At 46.8% G+C, this 21,715-nt stretch overlaps 1 protein-coding gene across 3 annotated transcripts in view; it reads right to left on the bottom strand.

Moving 5' to 3' along the window:
• Positions 1-256: 256 nt before the first annotated feature.
• The window catches only part of slitrk4 (SLIT and NTRK-like family, member 4), a 44,440-nt gene continuing 22,981 nt past the window's right edge, over positions 257-21,715 (bottom strand). The window contains exons 4-5 of one of the 3 annotated variants that reach the window (XM_072505932.1): positions 12,528-12,677; positions 257-4,096 (exon numbers count right to left, since the gene is read on the bottom strand). In XM_072505932.1, coding sequence (XP_072362033.1) covers positions 12,641-12,677 — 37 coding nt within the window. In that variant the 3' untranslated portion in view covers positions 257-4,096; positions 12,528-12,640. The remainder of the gene's footprint in view (positions 4,097-12,527; positions 12,678-21,715) is intronic. The other 2 variants (XM_072505933.1, XM_072505934.1) reach the window with 2 other exon arrangements.

The following is a 21,715-nucleotide window of genomic DNA, read 5'->3' as shown; positions in this document are numbered from 1 at the left end:
GTAACGCTATATTATAATCACCTAACATAACAGCCTGCAGGCATCTCTGAACACCCAGGTATTCTCATTTATGCAGGAATTGCATCTGGATAATTATGCACTTTCCCATTTTGCTCCATATACTTGATTTCTGAAACTTGTTCAAAACCTCAGGGGGATTTTTCTTTGATTAAAAAGATCATAGAGCCACGTGGCAGCATTAGGTCACAGTGGCGAAATAAATAAGCCCGTCAGAAGAAGTGAATCAGGAGCCAGGTTTCAGTGCGTGTAATGCAGCAAGCCTGTTTATTGATATATTACACACAGCATCAAAAAAAATCAGTTTCAGATACATTAAAGTTAATATTTTTGATGAACATTTCATGATATTTTTTTTGAAGTATACAGAGAGTTTGCATAAAATTGAAGTACAGATTGTGAAGACAGTGCCCTGACCCAACTCCCAAATGTAACATGCCCCATTTAGCGGACAGTAGCAAATTGTTCTCTAATGCATTCATTACAGCAACGGATGAATCGTGGATGAAAACAGGGAGCTGCTTCCTCGAGGAATTAGATCTAATGAGCAGCATAAATACAAAGTAAACAGTTTGCTTATAACTCATTGCGTGTGTGTGCGTGTGTGTCTGTGACTTTATTTGTGTGTACGTCTATGTGTATGAGAGTGTATCTATGTGTGTGTCTGTATGTGTCTGTCTATGTGTTGTGTGTGTCTGCATGTCTATGTGTGAGTGTGTGTCTGTGTGTTTGTCTATGTACCTGCGTGTGTGTTTTTGAGGTTTGATTGTCAATGGCAGAATCTTTGAGAATACTGAGATTCTCCAACCAGAAATGTTGCAAAGATTGAAGGTTTGATTTATACCAGAACAATTAGCTGTGATTCTGCACATTTTCTGATCACACTTTGCACCAGAAAATATACAGAATATTGTTTGCAGGTGCTACGTGATATTTAATATAGTGAAAACTAAAATATATTTTTAATGACCTGATGCAATCATTTAAATGTTGCTCGTAAAATATTGGCAAGTATATATATCTTTTTTTTAAAATCTCCCATATTAACTTCCTAAGGTACAAATATTTCATGGATATTTGCTTTATAATAAGGTCATTGAAAGCCCACTTAAATAAGTTCAAGAGTTTTCTTTTACAAGAAGCAATCTTGCACCTTCACTCATTTGCTAAATGTTACAATTTATGTTACTCCAAAATAATCCCAAATAGTGGCGAAGCAGAAATCATTCTCCTCGTGATCACTAAACCTTTTTAAATGCCTGGATCAATAATAATATTTTATTGCAATGAAAGGCATGGGAAGACAGTACTCTAGCGCAATAAATTATTCATCAGGACAATATGGGCTTCATTAAAGTTCGGAGCTACCCCCGTGCTAAAAGGTATGCTTTTGTTTGTTCCATTCGCAACACTGTTCCCACTATTGAATGTTTGTCCTGAGTGAGTCTGAACATTAAAGGGCTTAGAGTTCTCTTCCTGTGAAATAAAATGTATGGTCGTAGGCAGTTTGCCAGCAATTGTTGCCATTAGCTGAATTAAATTTGGTTTTTTTTGCAGCATATTCAAATCGAACCCAATTAAAATATTTGGGCCAGTCCATTGCACTCCACACGGGAAGAACTCTACATGCCTGGTGACGTCAATGAGCGCCTCTCTGCCATGGGGGAGTACAGTGTTTACCACTGCTGCCTCACAACTCCAGGGACCTAGGTTCAATTCCAACCTCGGGTGACTGTGTGGAGTTTGCACTTTCTCCCCGTATCTGCGTGGGTTTCCTCCGGGTGCTCCGGTTTCCTCCCACAGTCCAAAGATGTGCAGGTCAGGTGGATTGGCCATGATAGATTGCCCCTTAGTGTCCAAAAGGTTAGGTGGGGATAGTGTGTTAAGGGGACAGGGTGGGTGCTTGATCCCAGGTAGGGTACCCTTTCAGAGAGTCGGTGCAGAGATGATGGGCTGAATGGCCTTTTTCTGCACTGTAGTGATTCTATGATTCTATACAACCCTGCACAGACTAAGAATATGGTGTTAATCTTTAATCCCAGGAGACACTCATTTAATCACATGCTGTACAATTAATAAAACCAGCACATGCCACACCAGCTAATGCACACTGATACACATGAGAGGCAGAACTCTGGGGGTGAAATAAATCAGAAATCATAAGACATTTCATACACAGTGGAAGCCTGTTAAAAAAGCAGCTTGCAAGCATTTTACAAAAATCAAATCAATCCTAACGCCGAACGTGAGCCCCAGATAGATTTAAAGATAGAAAATGCTGGAAATATTCAGCAGATCTGGCAGCATCTGTGGAGAGAGACAAAGTTAATGTTTCAGAATTTTGTCAGAATTGAGAAAAGTTTGAAATATTTGAGCAAGTGAAAGGTGGGAGTGTGGGAAGATGTGATCGATGTGATAGATGTGCAGGGGAGATGAAGTGACATATGGCGTAAAGTCAAAAGGGTAGGTTGGGACAACTAAAAAAACAGAAAATGTGTCTAGAGGGGGTGTGAATGGCAGGATAGCAGTGATTGGAATGTAAGGTTTTGGAATCAAGAAAGAAATAAGTGGGAAAACTGACCAACAAAGAATGAAACTGACCAACAAAGAATATAAATGAGGTTATCATCTAAAATTGTTGAATTCAGTTTGTAGTCCAGAAGACTGTAAAGTCCTCAGTTGTAAAATGGAAGGGTTGGTCCTGGAACTTGCACAGGACTTCTTTGGAACACTGCAACAGGCCAAGGTCAGAAAGGCCAGAGTGCGAATAAGGCGGTCAATTGAAATGGCAAGTGGCAGGAAGCTCAGGGCCATGCTTGTGGACTGAAGGGAGATCTTCCACAAAGTGTCACCTGGTTGTGTTTGGCCGCCCCAGTGTGGGGGAGACCCCATCATGAGCAGCGATGCACCAGGTTGACAGGAGCATACGTAAGTTACCGATTCACTTGAAAGGAGGGTCTGGGGCCTTGGACGGTGAAAAGGGAGGATGCAGGAGGACAGGTTTTGCATCTTCTGCGCTTTGAAGGAAAGTTGCTGGAGGCAAAGGAGGGAATGTAAGGGGGGGGGGGATGAGGAGTGGTCCAGAGGGAAGAGTCTCTTTGAAATGTTGAAAGGTGAAGGGAAAATATGTGGTGGTGGCATCATGCTGGAGGTGGCAGAAATGGCAGAAGAGAGAGATCTGTGGTTTTTTTTAAAATGCGGCTACATATGGCACTAATATCCTTCATTTTTTACCCACACATGCACAGCACATAAATAATGACTGGATGAGCATTGAGAAGACATCATCTCCAGGTTTGCTGGTTCATCCCTGAACAACCTGGGCTTAATGATTGTGAGCAGAGGGCTTTTTTAGCCTGCAAAAGCAGGGATAACAAAATCCTGATCAAAATTTTACATGTCCCATTCCTCATCATTTACAAACACATAAACAGGCCCCTACAAATCACAACAGTGTGGAACTTGACATTTCAAAGCAGCTTGATTGAAAAGAAGACTTGCCGATGACCTAATTTTATTATAAAATAAACCGACACGCGGACAGGTTCTTGCACAGTACACGTGGCAACCTACGTGGAACAAAAGTACTTTGCTCAACTGAAGATAAGTGGGTTGGAAAGTATGCACGGGGTGGCAACAAATGGGAACTGTAATTTACTTTGAAGAGTTGAGCGCTTTTCAGAATCTCGAACTGCAGCTGGCATCACATATGTTGCAGGATGTGTTATTGTTTAGTGCAAGAGTCATTTTCAAACTGAGCAACCACGGAATTTAACCTAGCCATACCCACATGCATTTTCACAAGAATGAGGGTACGAGGTATCACTGAGGCATTCAGCAAAATGCTGCAGGTGCTGGAAATCTAAAACAGAAACAAATGGAACAAAATTTGCTGGAACCCCTCAGCAGATCCGACACGACGGGTGGGATTTTCCCTGCCACCCGCCGGCCATCTGGTCCCATCGTCGTCAGCAGGGATTCCCACCGAGTGCGCCCCTGGCACTGGGAAGCCCACGGCATGGGTGCGCCGTCGGCAGAACCGGAATATTGCTCCGGTGTGGGGCGGCCAGACAACTATCTGTGGAGAGAGAACCCAATTAGTTTCAGGCTGACGACCTTGCAACCTGACGGAAGATCCTGGAACCTGAAATGTCAACTCTGTTTCCTGATCCGCGCATGCTGCCTGACCAGAGGCGTATTTCCAACATTTTCCCATTTTTATTTTCGGGCCAAGTTACTGACGGTTAGGTTTCCTCCGGGTGCTCCGGTTTCCTCCCACAAGTCCTGAAAGACGTGCTGTTCGGTGAATTGGACATTCCAAATTCTCCCTCAGTGTTCCCGAACAAGCGCCGGAATGGGGTGACTAGGGGATTTTCACAGTAACTTCATTGCAGTGTTGATGTAAGCCTACTTGTGACAATAATGAAGATAATTTAAAAAAACAGGCAGAGGCATTCCACAGGAATTAACCCACTTCAAATAACTGGGTTAATGTCTGTGTTAAAATAGAGGAACATCACGCGGATACAGCCAGGCAGGTGTTCAACTTTTTTGTGCCTTGATTGATTTCAACCGAAGTTACACTCGTCACTATTATATTCACTGACCTACATTGACTTCTGGTCTATTGGATATATCTCTATTATAATATTCTCATGTTGATGTTCAAATGCCTACTAGGCCTGGCATCCTGCCTATCTCTGTGACCCCCCCCCCCGTCCTACAGTCCTCCCAAGGTTCTTGCACATCCCTGAATTCAATGCCCCCGCCACTGGCGACCATGCCTTCAGTTGCCTGGTCCCTAAGCTGCTTCACTTCTCAACCTCTCTCTCTCTCTCCTCCTTAAAGATGCTCTTTAAAACCAAACTCTTTGATAAAAGCCTGGCTCACCAGTCCAAAACCTCTTTATGTGCCTCAATATCAAATTTTGATCATGAAGCACCACAGCAGGTTATCTTACATTAAAGGAGCTACATAAATGCAAGTTGTTGTCGGTTTCTGTCATCCAATAGAATCTCTATAGTGCAGAAGGAGGCAATTTGGCCCATTGAGTCTGCACCGACCCTCCGAAAGAGCATTCTACCCAGGTCCACCCTCCGCCCAAACTACCTCACCTCTGTAACCTAACCTGCACATCCCTGGACACCGAGGGGCAATTTAACATGGCCAATCTATCTAACCTGCACATCCCTGGACGCCAAGGGGCAATTTAGCATGGCCAGTCTACCTAATCTGCACATCTTTGGACTGTGGGAGGAAATTGGAGCACCCGGAGGAAACCCACGCAGACACAGGGAGAACGCACAAACTCCACACAGTCACCCGAAGCTGGAATTGAACCTGGGTCTCTGACGCTGTGAGACAGCAGTGCTAACTACTGTGTCACTGTGCCGCCCATGCAATGGGTGACTAATTTGCAACATTGAATTTTACAACCTGGCATTAAAGAGAAAGTCTCCCCCAGTTCCACTAATACAGCCAACTGTGCCACCCAGGCAATGGGATACCTCACCATTAAATTCACCATTCCTCAGGATCTAGAATGGTGTCCATTGATGAAACAGAATAGAGGACTTAAAAAGTGATGTGAACATTTATTTTGTGAACTCAGTTACGTGGCTTAAAGATAAAGCCCCATCGCAGACACAACACAGGTTATTTGCCTTGAAGAATGATCAATGTCATAATGTGTCCAACAGTGAAATATGTTATTTCCCCTATTGAATGATATAAAACCATTATTCCACTATTATGGAATGTCATTGCAATAAAATTACAAGTTATCAGTTTTCCTTTTCCAGAGACAGACAATGACCCAGCAGTCTATCGGCCAGCATATTATTTTGTGTATTCACATAAGAGAAATAATGAGACACAAATAAGGCCACTCGCCCCATGTTCCCGTATTGCTACTAGCTGGTCACCGATCTACTCTCATCCCATTTTCTCCGCTTCGTTTTATATCCCTTTTCAACCATATCTCGGGACCGTCCCCCGGAATGGTGGTTCCCATGGCTGGACTGCTCTTTTCAGCTCTGGGCAAACTGAAGATCACCTGTTCCTCTATTCAATTAAATCATGAACCTGTATCTTAACTCAATCTACCTTTCTTAGTTCTGTTAATTTTTTTGCATTCCTATATACCCTTGGCTTAACAAAAATCTAACACTCTCAGCTTCAAAATTTCCAATTGCTCTCCAAGTCCAATGCCTCTTTATTCAAGGAGTAAGTTACGGATTTCTACTGATGCGAAAAGAGTTGCCACTGAACTGACTCGCTCTAATTTTGAGATTAATACTCCCTTGATACCGATTTAACCATCTTAAGCAACTCAATTATATCACCCCCTTAATCTTCTCTACTCTGCACTTGCCTGGATGAGCTGTTAGAATTACTGGATATCAGAGTCAATTAATCCTTTAACCCCCTCACTCTCAGGTTCTGAACAATTTAAAGTGATACTTCTTGTTGCTTTTTTAAAAATTCATTTACGGGATCTGGCCAGCATTTATTGCCCATCCCTAGTTGTCCGACAGAAGGTGGTGGTGAGTTGCCTACTTGAACCGCTGCAGTCCTTCAGGTGTAAGTACACCCACTGTGCTGTTAGCGAGGGAGTTCCAGGATGTTTCCCCAGCGACAGTGAAGGAACGGCCGATATATTTTCAAGTCAGGGTGGTGAGTCACTTGGAGGGGAACCTCCAGGTGGTGGGGTTCCAGGTATCTGCTGCTCTTGTCCTTCTAGATGACAGTGGTCTTGGGTTTGGGAGGTGCTGTCGAAGGACCCTTGGCGAGTTCCTGCAGTGCATCTTGTAGACGGTCCACACGGTTCGTCGGTGGTGGACGGTTTGAATGTTTGTGGAAGGGGAGCAATCAAGCGGGGCTGCTTTGTCCTGGATGGTGTCGAGCATCTTGAGTGTTGTTGGAGCTGCATTCATCCAGGCAAGTGGAGAGTATTCCATTATACTCCTGACTTGTGCCTTGTCGATGGTGGACTGGCTTGGGGGGGTGGGGGTGGCGAGGGGGTCAGGAGGGGAGTTACTCCCTGTAGGATTCCTAGTCTTTGACCTGAAAGTGGTTATACATTCATCTGCATTTTTAACACTTAACACATGCTAATGCCTGATCAAACGTATCACAGCTGCATTACCATTATGCTCCGGGTGGAAAGGCTATCTCCAGGTAAATATGTCAAATGGTTGTGCCCCAGGCACCATCACACCAGTTACAGTGACACGGATACATGTAGTCCCTCCGCCAGCCCATCCTGCTGCAGGATAGTTCCAAACCTTCTCTCTCTGAATACCTCTACACCTTCTGGTCAGCAAATCCCTTATTATGCTTCCTTTACACAGCAAAACCTAAGGAGGCCAGTTTAACCCAGTCATTAACTTGTTATTACTTGATTTATACAGGCCAGGATTCTTCATTTCCTGCCACTAAGATTGGGAATAATTTGCGGGTAGAGACTCCCGCAGCTGGCTAAAAACAGGGTCAGCGCCGGGTGGCAGATTTTTCCCGGTCTCCCGTCCCACCTCGCCAGCAAGGAGAGGGAAGCAAACAGCTGATCTGCATTAATTAGGTGCAATGAATGGGCTGGAAGCCTGAATCTTCCTCCCCCCCACACCCATGGGAACTCCACTGGCCAGGCTTTGGTGTCAGTATTGCCAAGGGGAGACCTGGATCGATGGACCCCAAGGGAGGTCAATCAAGTCAATCCACTGCTCATGTGCCCCTCTGCCAGGCTGGGAGGGTCCCCCAAGTGTCCTCGGGTTGGGTGGGCTCAGAGTGTGGGTAAAGGTTTGACCCCCAGGACCCTTCCCCGGGATGGGGTTCCCATGTCTGGATTGCCCCTTTCAGCTCCGGGCAACCTGAAAGTCACTCTTGGCATGGTGATCTCAGGAATCCCTCTGTTCAAGATCTTCATCCTGGTCTGACCTGTTTTAACTCCAACGTGGCCTTCTCACCCTGAACCGCACTTCCTGACAGCTGATGAGCAGACCAGACAGTCGAGTGAAGAATTAAGCCAGGAACTTTCCTTTTCCTCACGCCTGCTCCCTGTGCCCTATGTTTTGGAAAGTGCTGACCACTTCAAAGAAGCTAGGTGCTTTCACTTCCTCTTGTCTAATTGCAGAAAGCACTGAGCATTGTTGAAGTCGCCAGAAGCTGCATGTTATAACAAGATTGCTTATAAACATTGTGGCGAGGGTCAATGAAGGGTATTTCAGATGTGTTCAAGTATGAAGGGAAAGGAAAATAAACAAAATGCCTGTCAGCTGTGTTTAAACCATTAATCTGTCAGTCAAAGGCAAGTTGAAGTTACTGCACTGTGAAATTGAATGAATGTTTGACATTTGAAAGGATCTCAGGGGATGTCAAGCTTTTCAAGTGTTGTGGGCTATCGAGGAATGCTTTGACACCAGAAAAGCAGCACTTTCAAACGCATACGGCTGAGGGAGCAGATATGAGGAAAGGGAAGTGTTCCTGACTTGATTATTCACTGACCTATCTGGCTTACTCATGTGTTCTTTCTGTGGGCGGGGTGGGGCGGGGGCGGTAATGGTGGTGGGGCGGGCGACCCATTATTCCTATGGTGGTTGAGGGGGGGGGGGGGGGGGGAGGATGCCACTCCTTGATGAGAGGTTGGTTGTGCTCCCCTTGTCAGCGGGGATCAACATTTGCATTGTGGGATATTTTTACATCTTCAAGACATGAGAATCCACCCCACCAATGCACCTAACACCAACGGAACACAGTCCCGATTTTCCACCGGCGGGAGCACTTCGACTCCAAAACATAGAATCCTGGTCCCAATTACAAAAGATGAACTACCCAGGTCAAAGTCATAGGATCTCTTACTTACTACACTCAGAGTTCCAGCAATTTAATCCAGACAAATGTGGGGTAATGCATTTTGGAAGGTCTAATGCAGGTGGGAATATACAGTGAATGGTAGAACCCTCAAGAGTATTGAAAGTCAGAGGGATCTAGGTGTACAGGTCCACAGGTCACTGAATGGGGCAACACGGGTGGAGAAGGTAGTTAAGAAGGCATACGGCATGCTTGCCTACATTGGTCGGGGCATTCAGTATAAGAATTGGCAAGTCATGTTGCAGCTCTATAGAACCTTAGTTAGGCCACACTTGGAGTATAGTGTTCAATTCTGGTCGCCATACTACCGGAAGGATGTGGAGGCTTTAGAGAGGGTGCAGAAGAGATTTACGAGGATGTTGCCTAGTATGGAGAGCATTAGCTCTGAGGAGCGGTTGGATAAACTCGGTTTGTTCTCACTGGAACGACGGAGGTTGAGGGGCGACCTGGTAGATGTCTAAAAAATTATGAGGGGCATAGACAGAGTGGATATTCAGAGGCTTTTCCTTTTCCCCAGGGTAGAGGGGTCAATTACTGGGGGGCATAGGTTTAAGGTGCGAGGGGCAAGGTTTAGAGGAGATGTACGAGGCATGTTTTTTACACAGAGGGTAGTGGGTGCCTGGAACTCGCTACCGGAGGAGGTGGTGGAAGCAGGGACGATAGTGACATTTAAGGGGCATCTTGACAAACACATGAATAGGATGGGAATAGAGGGATACGGACCCAGAAAGTGTAGAAGATTTTAGTTTAGACGAGCAGCATGGTCGGCACGGGCTTGGAGGGCCGAAGGGCCTGTTCCTGTGCTGTACATTTCTTTGTTCTTTGTTCATAAGCACTTCAGTGACAAGGCGGTAGCCTGGTGCTCAATATTTTGTTTTGACTGCATCTTCATTTGGGCCTGTGATTCTGGTAGGATATTTATCTTTTAGTTCTCACACCATGCTCTGTTTTCAGGCTCTGCTTGAACTTCTACTGAGATCCACTTTTCTACCATTTTACTCCATTTGCACCTTTTGCGCCAATGCAAATTTACTTATTAAAGACCCAAACCACAGAATTACGTCAAGTCATCTCTCATTAACCATATTTACACAGGACATGTCATACTCAAGAATAAAAATATAGCTCTGCATAACCATTAACACATTACAACAAAGAGTCATGAACATCGACCGCCCAGTCCATCACACAAATCCGCCTCTCATCCACTGACTCCATCTACACATCCTGCTGCCTTGGGAAAGTGGGCAGCATAATCAAAGACCCCTTTTGCCAGGGTTATTCTCTCTTCCAACCTCTTCCATCGGGCAGGAGATACTAAAGTCTGTGAACACGCACTAACAGATTCAAAAGCAGCTTCTTCCCCACTGTTGCCAGACTCCTGAATGACCCTCTAATGGACTGAATTAATCTCCCCACACATCTTCTCTACTGAGTAGCACCACACTCCGTATGCTTCACCCGATATCTGTGTCTGTGTATCTACATTGTGTATCAACATATGTCCTATGTCTTTTCATGTATGGAACGATCTTTTTGGACTATATGCAGAACAATACTTTTCACTGTACCTCGGAGACTTTACTCAGAGTAGTAAGGGCGTGGAATGCCCTGCCTGCAGCAGTAGTGGACTCACCAACACTAAGGGCATTCAAATGGTCATTGGATAGACATATGGACGATAAGGGAATAGTGCAGAAGGGCTTTAGAGTGGTTTCACAGGTCGGCGCAACATCGAGGGCCGAAGGGCCTGTACTGCGCTGTAATGTTCCATGTTCTATATGTTCGGTACATGTGACAATAAATCCAAATCCAAATCACAACTAGTGAACTTTCCAACTTTTAAAAATAATAATAATCTTTATTGTCACAAGGAGGCTTACATCAACACTGCAATGAAGTTACTGTGAAATGCCCCTAGTCACCAAACTCCGGCTGCCTGTTCGGGTACACAGAGGGAGAATTCAGAATGTCCAAATTACCCAACAGCACATCTTTCGGGACTTGTGGGAGGAAACCGAAGCACCCGGAGGAAACCCACGCGGACACGGGGAGAATGTGCAGACTTCGCACAGTGAACCAAGCCGGGAATTGAACCTGGGACCCTGGAGCTGTGAAGCAACAGTGCTAACCACTGTGCTACCGTGCTATCAGTCAATCACAGCAGTCAATTTAGCTCCTGTTAAACTAACAAGAAAACCCAATGTAGATATTTCCCAGGATTTTTGCAGAATGCAATTCCAAACAATGATTAAGAGGTTTGTCACCAGCCAGAAAAAAAAATAACCCATTGTTCCACACCACATTCACCACTTCCAACATGCACTCTCTCCACCACACATTCACACTGGCAGCAGTATCCACCGTCCACACGACAGAGTGCAACAACTCACTTAGATCCCTTCGAGAACACCTTCCAAACATGCGGGGTGGAATTCTCCGTCGGCAGGAACCTCCGCTTCGCCAGCGGCGCATCCGTGCCAGCGGGTTTGCCAATGGCATGAGGTGGCCACGATGGGAAAGGAAGGGAGGATCCCGCTGACGAAGAGGGTGCGCCGCGCAGGAAAACGCGGCTGGCAGGCCGGAGAATCCCGCTCGCGACCTCTACCACCTGGAAGCACAGGAGCAGCAGTCACCACCTAGAACCTACCCTCCAAGTCACACCCCATCGTGGAACTTAATCGACCCTTCTGTCAGCATCAAGATTTATCGCCATGGGTGTACCTTCACCACACAGCAACTCAAGGAGTTGGCTAATCTTCAACTGCTCAAAGTCACAGAATGATATAATCATAGAATTTACAATGCAGCAGGAGGCCATTCAGCTCATCGGGTCGGCACCGGTCCTTGGAAAGAGCACCCTACTTAAGCTCACGCCTATACCCTATCCCCGTAACCCACTAACCCCACCTAACCTTTTGGACACAAAGGGGCAATGTACCCTAGCCAATCCACCTATCCCGCACACCTTTGGACTGTGGGAGGAAACCGGAGCACCCGAAGGAAACCCACGCAGACGCGGCAAGAAAGTGCAGGCAGTCACCCGAGGCCAGAATTGAGCCCGGGCTTCTGGAGTTGTGAGGCAGCAGTGCTAACCACCATGCCGCCCCTTCAATCAGAATTGGGCAAGAGTTGCTGATCTTACCAGTGGTACTCTCATGGCCATGAATGAAATTAAAAAGAATCAACCTTGTCTGTGCAAGCTGTGTGTGTAATGTAACCCTTGTGGCGTATCATTCTGGGGAATTTGCACTCCACCTCCCCCAATGCCTGCTGATTCTACCTGAACCGCGGCACCCAAAGCTGAAAGTAAATTTTTCAGTTTGGGTTTCACCAAAGGACTGGCAGGCTTCAGTCACCATGTGATATCAGTGTTGTAGCTGTTTCCTGCAGGAACGGCTGAAACAAGCAATGGTGCATCAGGCAGGGTATTGTCTAAGGACATTTTCACAACAGATTCACAGAATCGCAGCTGCACATAATTGTTATGATGCGGAAGGAGGCCATTTGGCCCACCCTGTGTGCACCGGCCCACCAAGCGAGCTTTTGTTGGTCATTTAGCACTTTATTTTTCCTGCACAGCACAGCGTTCCGGCTTCATTCAGACAACATCACGTCAAGTTCCCCTCCGAACAACTCACCATCCTGACTTGGAATTATATCGGCCGTTCCTTCACTGTGGCTGGGTCAAAACCCAAGCATTCCCTCCCTAACAGCTCTGCGGGTGTACCTACACCACATGGACTGCAGCAGTTCAAGAAGGCGGCTCACCACTGTGGTGATATGCATCACTGTAAATACACAAGGGGTTAATGTAAATACACTACAACTAAGTAAACACTAGAGGGAGCACTAGAGACGTCATGACATGCAGACATACAGCTAATGAACACATAGAATAGGACACGACCAATGGGCAGTCAAGACACCCAGAGGTGACACTACCACAAGGGGGCATTACACAACCCATATATAAGGACGAGGCACACATGCTCTGTCTCTTTCCACAGGCGACACTTACAGAGTAGGGCAGGGGCAGATCAGAAGCATCACACCCAGCATGTGGCTTAGAGCAGACTGGTTAGTTAGACTGAGTTACTACAGCAAGATTAGCAGGAGTGTCGAACTCGTAGAGAACTGTGCTAATGGTTCAATAAATCACAGTGAACTTACTTCAAAGTCTGGAGTATCTTTTGGTCAAAGCTGCATCGAGTTGCAGCCTGTGTTATCCCAGAGTACATTACACAACAACCACCACCTTCTCAAGGGGCAATTAGGGATGGGTAATAAATACTGGGCCTCGACACCAATCCCCACCTCCCATGAATGAATAACAGAAAATCTGCCAATGTGATGACAAAATGCCAAGAATGCTTCTCAAAATCCAATATCAGCTATCACTGTGGAAAAGAAGGACACAAGTCTGTGCTCTCAAACTTGTCCCCACTTCATAGATGCAATAATGGAAATGCATTCATGCCAAGAATTAGATACTGCAAAAGTGTACTGTCTATTCAATGTATGTTGCTTGAAGCTTGGAATTTTCAATTAACTTAGAATACACAATTTTCTCTTAAACTGTTTTCTGCTGACAACTATTTGTATTTTTCACTCTCCTGGGACATCTCTTTGACATACATTTAAATATAAAAGTTGGTGCATAAACATCTCATTACTAAAACCCACCTGTTTATCTATGGATCATTTTGCAACTTATCACCTTTGTCTCGAAGGAAATGTGATTGCATGGCAGAATACGGATAAAAAGATCAATTTATATTTTCAGCGAATTGAAACAGCGACAAGAGATAGAACAGAAGCTTACTTCTTCATCTCTGATTAAAATGGTCTTTCGCTTTGGAACACAGGGACACCTTCCCTGGTCTCATAAAGACCCAAATGTTTTCTAGCCAATCAGGTACTTTTGAAGTGTAGTCTTTGTTGTAATGCAGGGAAATAGGGGATTCCTACAGTGCAGAAGGAGGCCATTCGGCCCATCGAGTCTACATCAACCCTCTGAAAGAGCACCCTGCCAGGGCCCAGGGCCCACACTATCCCCGTAACTCCACCTCGGGCAATATAGCACGGCCAATCCCCCAAACCTGCAGATTTTTGGACTGTGGGAGGAAACCGGAGCACCCGGAAGAAACTCGCAGATCCAGGGAGACGGTGCAAACTACACACAGTCAGTCACCCAAGGCCGAAGTCGAACCCGGATCCCTGGCGCTGTGAGGCAACAGTGCTAACCACTGTGCCACTGTGCCACCATGTCGTGGCAGCCAATTTGCACACAGGAAGCTCACGCTAACAGCAGTGTGATAATAATCAGGTAATCTGCTTTAATGATGCTGGTTAAGGAATAAATAATGGACGCAACACCAGGGAGAACTCACTTGCTCCTCTTTTAACTGCATTAGATCTTTTATCATAAAAACATAAAATGCTGGATAACCTCAGCAGCTCTTGCAGCATCTGTGGAAAGGGAAATGCAGCTAACATTTTGAGTCTACATGACCCATCTGCCGAAGTGTTCTTTAGAAGGGCCATATGGACTTAACTCTGTTCCTCTCCCCACAGATGCTGCCAAACCTGCTGAGTTCATCCAACATTTTCTGTTTTTATTTCAGATCACCAGCATCCTCAGTATTTTGTTTTAATCGGGGAGGGATTCTCTGTCCCATTTTCTGGCGCGATGCTCCCCCGCCGGCAGCAGGATTCTCCGTCCCGGCAGCCGGCCAATGGGGCTTCCCATTGTGGGCACCCCTACGCTGTCGGGAAATCCGCGGCTGTGAGTGCGCTGGGGCGAAACAGAGGATCCCGTCGACGGAAAATCCGGCCCTAGATCTTTTATGCCCAGCTGAAAGGTTAGTCAGAGCCTCGGATTAATGTTTAATCTGAAAGGTGGCACTTCTGACAATGCAGCGCTCCCTCAGTCCCTCATTGGAGTGTCAGTTCAGATTGTGATCTGCAATCTCTGAACGGTACGATAGCACAGTGTACGCACTGTTGATTCACAGCGCCAGGGTCGATTTGTGGCTTGGGTGACTGCCTGTGTGGAGTCTGCATGTTCTCCCCGTGTCTGCGTGGGTTTCCTCCGGGTGCTCCGGTTTCCTCCCACAGGTCCCGAAAGACGTACTGTTAGATGAATTGAACATTCTGAATTCTCCCTCCGTGTACCCTACCAGGCGGCGGAGTGTGGCGACTAGGGGCTTTTCACAGCAACTTCATTGCAATGTTAATATAAACCTACTTGTGACAATAAAGATTATTATTATTATAAGTGAGGCCCGAGCTCTGAACCTGTGAGACGGAGGAAACAGTGCAACCCACAAAGTTCAATGGATGTGACGAAGAATGATTAGAATAACTTTTACTGAGAATTTCAAAACACAAGCCTTTTTGGGTGTCTTTAAGTATAATCTTGGCGTAAGAAAGTGAAATAAAATCAAGAGGAAAATTAGACTCCGCCCCCCAAAAAAACTGGGTCAATTCAATGAAATTCAGGAAAGAAAGATTATCCAGATCTTACAAGGAATCAAGTTGAGGGTACCGAGGAAAATTGTAATGCAAACTCTTAACAATTGGCACAGTCGAAAACGACTTTGGCAGAAAAGAAGATCATTTTGAGTCCTCAATCTGATTAGATGACTCCCAATTCTTCAATCACATATTTGTTCTATACGTGCTCGAGTTCATTACAATGAAAGTATCACTGCAGAGATCATTTATGCATGTACATATAATACGTTTTATCATAATGGATGTGTCATTTGGCACTGTTAATACGAAGCCTGCACCTTTTGAAAAGAAACTCTTTTCCTGTGTTCAGGCACATCCATTCTTGTTTGATCTTTCACTCCCTTCCTTCTTTTAACTGCACTATGATTGCTTGCAGCAAATGGAAAATGCCTCTGAGTCAGAAGGTCCTGATCTCGAATCCTGCCCCAGAGACTTGGGTGCATAATCTAAACTCAAGCTCACAGTGCAGTGCCGAGGGTGTGCTACACTGCTGTAGGTGCTGTCTTTCAACAGGAGACGTCAATCTTCCCCCTCAATTGGATCTGGAAGATGGCAGTTTTCACACTGTTTGTAGAGCAGGGGAGTTAAGGCTGGTGCCTTGACCAATATTTATCTTTCTCAAACAACATTTCTGAAAAAGATGATCTATACTTTACTGCATTGATATTTTGGATTGCACACTCTGATGTGATGGGGAGGTTTGTGCGCACTGATGCGGTGCCCCAGTGAGGCCACCAGGACGTCCTTGCCAGGTAGGACCGCTCACCAGGAGGGTGGGGAGGGGGCGGGTCGTGGTGGGTGAGGTGTCAAACAGCGTACAGGCCACAAAATTCTGAACGACAGAGAATGGTGAGGAAGACTGTGCATCTCACTGGCTGCCAAGGTGGAAGAAGGTTGCGGTGGCAAGATGGTCCCGGTCTTCGTAGTTCAACAGATGACTGAAATCTGACCCCTGACCCTTCTTAAGGGCAATTGGGGATGGGCAATAATAGCTTGCCTCGCCAGTGATGTCCACATCCTGTGAATGAGTAAACAAACTGTCAAGATCGTGTGGGCAATGATGGTGCGTAGATTTCTACCAGGGGTCCATTACCTCGGGAACCACACCCTGCAGTGTCGCCATCTTTGTGGGCAAAGAAAGAAAACTTCAAATGTTACAACTTGGAACATCAGCTCACTCACGGATAATCTTAAGATTGTCCAGAAAGGGCAGCATGGTGGTGCAGTGGATAGCACTGCAGTCTCGCGGCGCCGAGGTCCCAGGTTCGATCCCGGCTCTGGGTCACTGTCCGTGTGGTGTTTGCACATTCTCCCCGTGTTTACGTGGGTTTCGCCCCCACAACCTAAAGATGGGCAGGGTAGGTGGATTGGCCACGCTAAATTGCCCCTTAATTGGAAAAAATTAATTGGGTACTCTAAATTTTTTTTTAAAAAAAAGATTGACCAGAAAAATGAACGTGAGGTATTGCGACTCCAAATTGACATCACTATCCTCAGTGAGACCCGCCGTCATGGGGAGGGGCAACTGAAGGAACAAGCAGGGGGATACACCTTTTACTGGCTAACAGTCATCCTCGCCTCCACAGAGTTGGTTTTGCCATCTGGAATAGGATCCAGGATGCACTTCCAGAACTCCTCAATTGTGTAAATAAAAGATTCATTACACTTCATTTATAACTCTGCCAGAACCAATATGCCACCAGCCACAACACTTCTGCTTCAACCCTTGATTCCGATGGAGATTTTTAGGAAAAGTTCCAGTCTGACCTTGACGAAGTCCTCACTGCCATTCCAAAGGAAGGAAACATTAATATTCTGGGAGTCCTTAATGTTAGGGTTGGCCGTGACTACAATATCTCGGGCAGAACCATTGGGGAAAATGCTGTGGGAAAAGCCAATACAAATGGCATCTGCTTGCTGACAAAGTGTGGTCAGCATGGCCTCATGAATAATAAAGATCCTCTTGCAACAGAAGGTCAAATATGGAACCAAATGGAGGCATGGGGGCATCATAGAATAAAGCACTCACGCTGCCTGGATTATATTACTCTCAGGTCAAGGTTCTAAGTGATGTTTGGATCACTCGATCCTTGTGGGGGATTGATGCCTGCTGGGAAGATCATTGACTTGTTCGAGTGGTGACGATCATCCACCGAGCACCAAGGTATCGTAAATTTAAAAAGTCTATGAGGAAGTAAATCAATACCTCAACCCTAATGCAGCCCAACAGAGACAGAAATTCCAAACTCACACCTCAAATTTAATTCCAGAAACATGGAATTGACTAAAGGCAGCTGTCCTTGACTCTTGTCTCCAGGCCATCAGGTTTGCGAGTCGTTGTCACTGGGACTGGTTCGATGACAGTGATGCTAAAGCACGTGGCCTCCTCGAATGGCCGTCAATTGCCTGGCAGACCAGCCCCAATGGTGCAAGTCGAGAAGGCATCGTTCCAACAGTTCAAGGCTGATACCCAAAGACAAATCTGGAAGATTATGGATAAGTAATAATAAGAATCACTTATTGTCACAAGTAGGCTTCAGTGAAGTTACTGTGAAAAGCCCCGAGTCGCCACATTCCGGCGCCTGTTCGGGGAGGCCGGTACGGGAATTGAACCCACGCTGCTGCCTTGTTCTGCATTACAAGCCAGCTGTTTAGCCCACTGGGCTAAACCAGCCCCTGGTAAGTGTTTGGAAGAGAAAATCCAAGAGGTCCAACAACACGCTGGCCATTATGGCATTCAATGCGTTTTGAAGTCACAAAGGCCATCTACAGAACAAAGCCAAATGGACAAAATCCCCTTCGCTCACAGGATGGTGTTTCTCGGCTTAAGGACGACAATGCCATCCATCAACACCGGAAAGAACATTTTCAACAATTCCTCAAGCTCGAGTCCACGCTGGCAGCTGATACTCTGCAGGCTCTTTCCCAGTACCCTGCAGGAGAAACTATGATCCACCATCAATGGGAGAGCTGCAACAAGCAATCAGATGGATGAAAAACAACGAAGCCTGTGGCCCCCAATGGCATTTCAGACGAGGTCTTCGAAGTGGCTAGTTTTTGTTCATAGACTCATCCTATGGATTTGGGAAGAAATAAAATACCCCCAGCCAGTCCCCGACACGGAGAATTCAGGAAAGTGACAATTTCAACCATCTTCAAGAATGGAAATAAATCATAATGTGGAAACCCCCTTTCTCCTTACCCACAGGAGGGAAAATCTTAAAAATCTGGGGCAGGATTCTCCGTCCCGCCACACCAGTTTCCTGCACCCCGCCAGCAATGGGATACGGAGAATGCAACGACAACCCGGCCCCCGGTTTTTAACATTCCCTCTTGTCTTGTGCCCGTGACATTTTTGTACGATCTCTCCTACCCTATTCCTCACCTTCTATTTTGCTCTACCTCTTCAACAATATAAGATACAACACACTCCGACCTCTCTGTCAGTCATCCGGGCTCAAGTGTTTCTCTGACCACAGATGCTGCCAGACCTGCTGAGTTTTTCCAACATTTTCTGTTTTTATGAGACAAACTCCTGACATGCGTTCTCCTGAACCAGCTACTTTCTGTGACATTTAGCGTGGCTTTAGACATGCCACGGGAACCTCTAACATGGATTTTGTTGCAGGTAAATCCAAGAAAAGAATCGAGAGCAACACCGGGAACTCTTCAATGCATTCATCGACCTGACCAAAGTATTCGATTCTGTAAGTTATAAAGCTCTGTGGATTGTGCTCCAAGGCTTTGGATGTCCAAGAACCCTCAACACAATCCTACACGAGCCTCATGATGATATGGCTGAAAATGTCTCGAGGGGGAGATCTGAAACAAATGGCTTCAAAATACAGACTGGGGTCAAGCAAGGCTGTGTGATCGCCCCGTACTATTTACAATCTGACTGTGGCTCTTCACGTCAAAGATCAACTGTCCTCTGGTGTCCGTAAATACCACCTAGATATTAAACTCTTTAACCTCAGTTGCCTCTATGCCAAAGTTAAGCTGAACACCATATATCAAGATATAGGGCGTGATTCTCCGCCCCCCCTGCCGGGGAGCGGCGTGAATCCTGCCCCGACGCCGGCTGCCGTATTCTCCGGCGCCAGTTTTTCGGCGGGGGCGGGAATCACGCCGCACCAGTCGGGGGCCGTTGGCAGCGCCCCCTCCCCCCCCGGCAAATCTCCGGCCCGCGATGGGCCGAGTGGCCGCCCGCTTTCGGGGGGTCCCGCCGGCGTACAATACACCAGGTCCTTACCAGCGGGACCTGGCTCTGCGGGCGGCCTGCGGAGTCATCGGGCATCGGGGGGGGGGCGCGAGGAGATCTGGCCCTGGGGGGGGCCCACGGTGGCCTGGCCCGCGATCGGGGCCCACCGGTCCGCGGGCGGGCCTGTGCCATGGGGGCAATCATTCCCTCCGCGCTGCCGGTGTAATGGTCCTCCATGTCCGGCGCGGAGAAGAACCCCCCTGCGCATGCACTGGGATGACGCCAGCCTACGCTGGCGCTCCCGCGCATGTGCCAACTCGCGCCGGCTGGTGGAGGCCCTTCGGCACCGGTTGGCGCGGCGCCAAGCGCTTCGAGCGGCAGCTGGAACGGCGCCAACCCCGCCAGCGCCAGCCTAGCCCCTGAAGGTGCAGAGGATTCCGCACCTTCCGGGCAGCCCGACACCGGAGTGGTTCACGCCACTCCTTGGCGCCTGTACGGCCCACCCCGCCGGTTAGGGAAGAATCCCGCCCATATTGTTTGTTGATGGTCGCAGTTGCCCATTCCACAGCAGAATTGCAAGTCACACTCAATCTCTTCAATTCTGCATTCAAGAATCTCAGTGGGTTACCAAAACAAATCTTATTATTAACCCAGACGTCGTCAGCCAAATATTCTGTCGAAGGAGGCACTTTAAAACACGCTGAACATCCCCACTACTTGATGGGGTGATGGGGGTGCAGTGTTACTGGCAAACAACAAAAAAATTGAGAGAGGCTAATGCTCTGGGGACATGGATTTAAATCCCACCATAGCAATTGATGGAATTTCAATTCACTTAATAAGGCTAGAATTAAAATGTTAGTTTTATGGGGATCGCAAAACAATTGCCGTAAAAATACCCGCCTGGTTCACTAATGTCCTTTTAGGGAAGGAAATCTGCCATCCTTACCTGGTCTGGCCTACATGTAACTCCAGACCCACAGCAATGTGATTCTGATGAAGAGTCATCCAGACTCGGAACATTAACTCTGTTCGCTCTCCACAGATGCTGTCACACTGGTTGAGGTTTTTCAGCATTTTCTACTTGTGTTTCAGATTCTAGCATCCGCAGTAATTTGCATTTGTCCACATGGATATGGTTGACTCTTGACTATCCTTCGAAATGGCCAAGCGAGCCATTAAAAAGCCACCTCTCTCAAAGGACCACCATTGACAAGGTGAACAAACAGCGGATAATCTGAGCTAGTTCAGCCTTCTACAAACTCTGGCGATAGACTCCAAATGTCAACAAAAGCCCAAGTGCGTAGAACATGTGCCATCACCACACTGCTATACGGCACTGAGACCCTGACTGTGTATCAGCAACACATGGAAATGCGAGAGAATTTACAACAGCAATATCTCCATAGAAAAAATCCTTGTGTCCTTCTTGAAGCCAGCTCCACAAGCATTCAAACCAAACTCCTGAAAAGTCAGATTAGCTGGACTGGTCAGTGTGTCCAATGCCTGAAAAGCGTCCCCTGTTGGTTGCTCAATTCTCAGTGCATTGATTGTGGTCAATCCAACTAAGCTGCACATTTTTGGACTGTGGGAGGAAACTGGAGCACCCGGAGGAAACCCACGCAGACACGGGGGTACGTGCAAACTCCACGCAGTCACCCAAATTGAACTTTAGTCTCTGGCTGTGTGGGCAGCAGTGCACACCACTGTGCCACCATGCCAGCCTTGTCCATCAAGCCCCATGTGAGTCCAAGTGCCTTCATGATGAGACAGAGTGGTTGCTGAGAGGGAAAGAAAAGGAAGTAAATCCCGTACTCCTATCCCAACACCTTAATAATTATCTTGCCTCATGTGCCCGATGATCTATGGGTCAAGAATTGGCCTGGTCATGGGGGTATCTCCAGTACTCCGGCCCAGCTCTCGGGTTTGATTGTTGGCTACTGTCCCAGCGATTAGGCAGCTTCCAGTGTCCAGTCTTCACAGTCTGATTGAAATGCCAGGCAGTAACACCCGCCTGCGACGTGGCACGTCTACCCATGGGAATCCACTTGAGAGCTGTGAATTGCTCACAATACTGACATTGCCAATTCCCTGTTGGTGAAAGTCCCT

Source organism: Scyliorhinus torazame, chromosome 5, assembly GCF_047496885.1.
Source record: "Scyliorhinus torazame isolate Kashiwa2021f chromosome 5, sScyTor2.1, whole genome shotgun sequence".
NCBI classification, from domain to species: Eukaryota; Metazoa; Chordata; class Chondrichthyes; order Carcharhiniformes; family Scyliorhinidae; genus Scyliorhinus; species Scyliorhinus torazame.
Note: the sequence above shows the minus strand (reverse complement) of the source record. Positions and strands in the feature narration are given on the sequence as shown.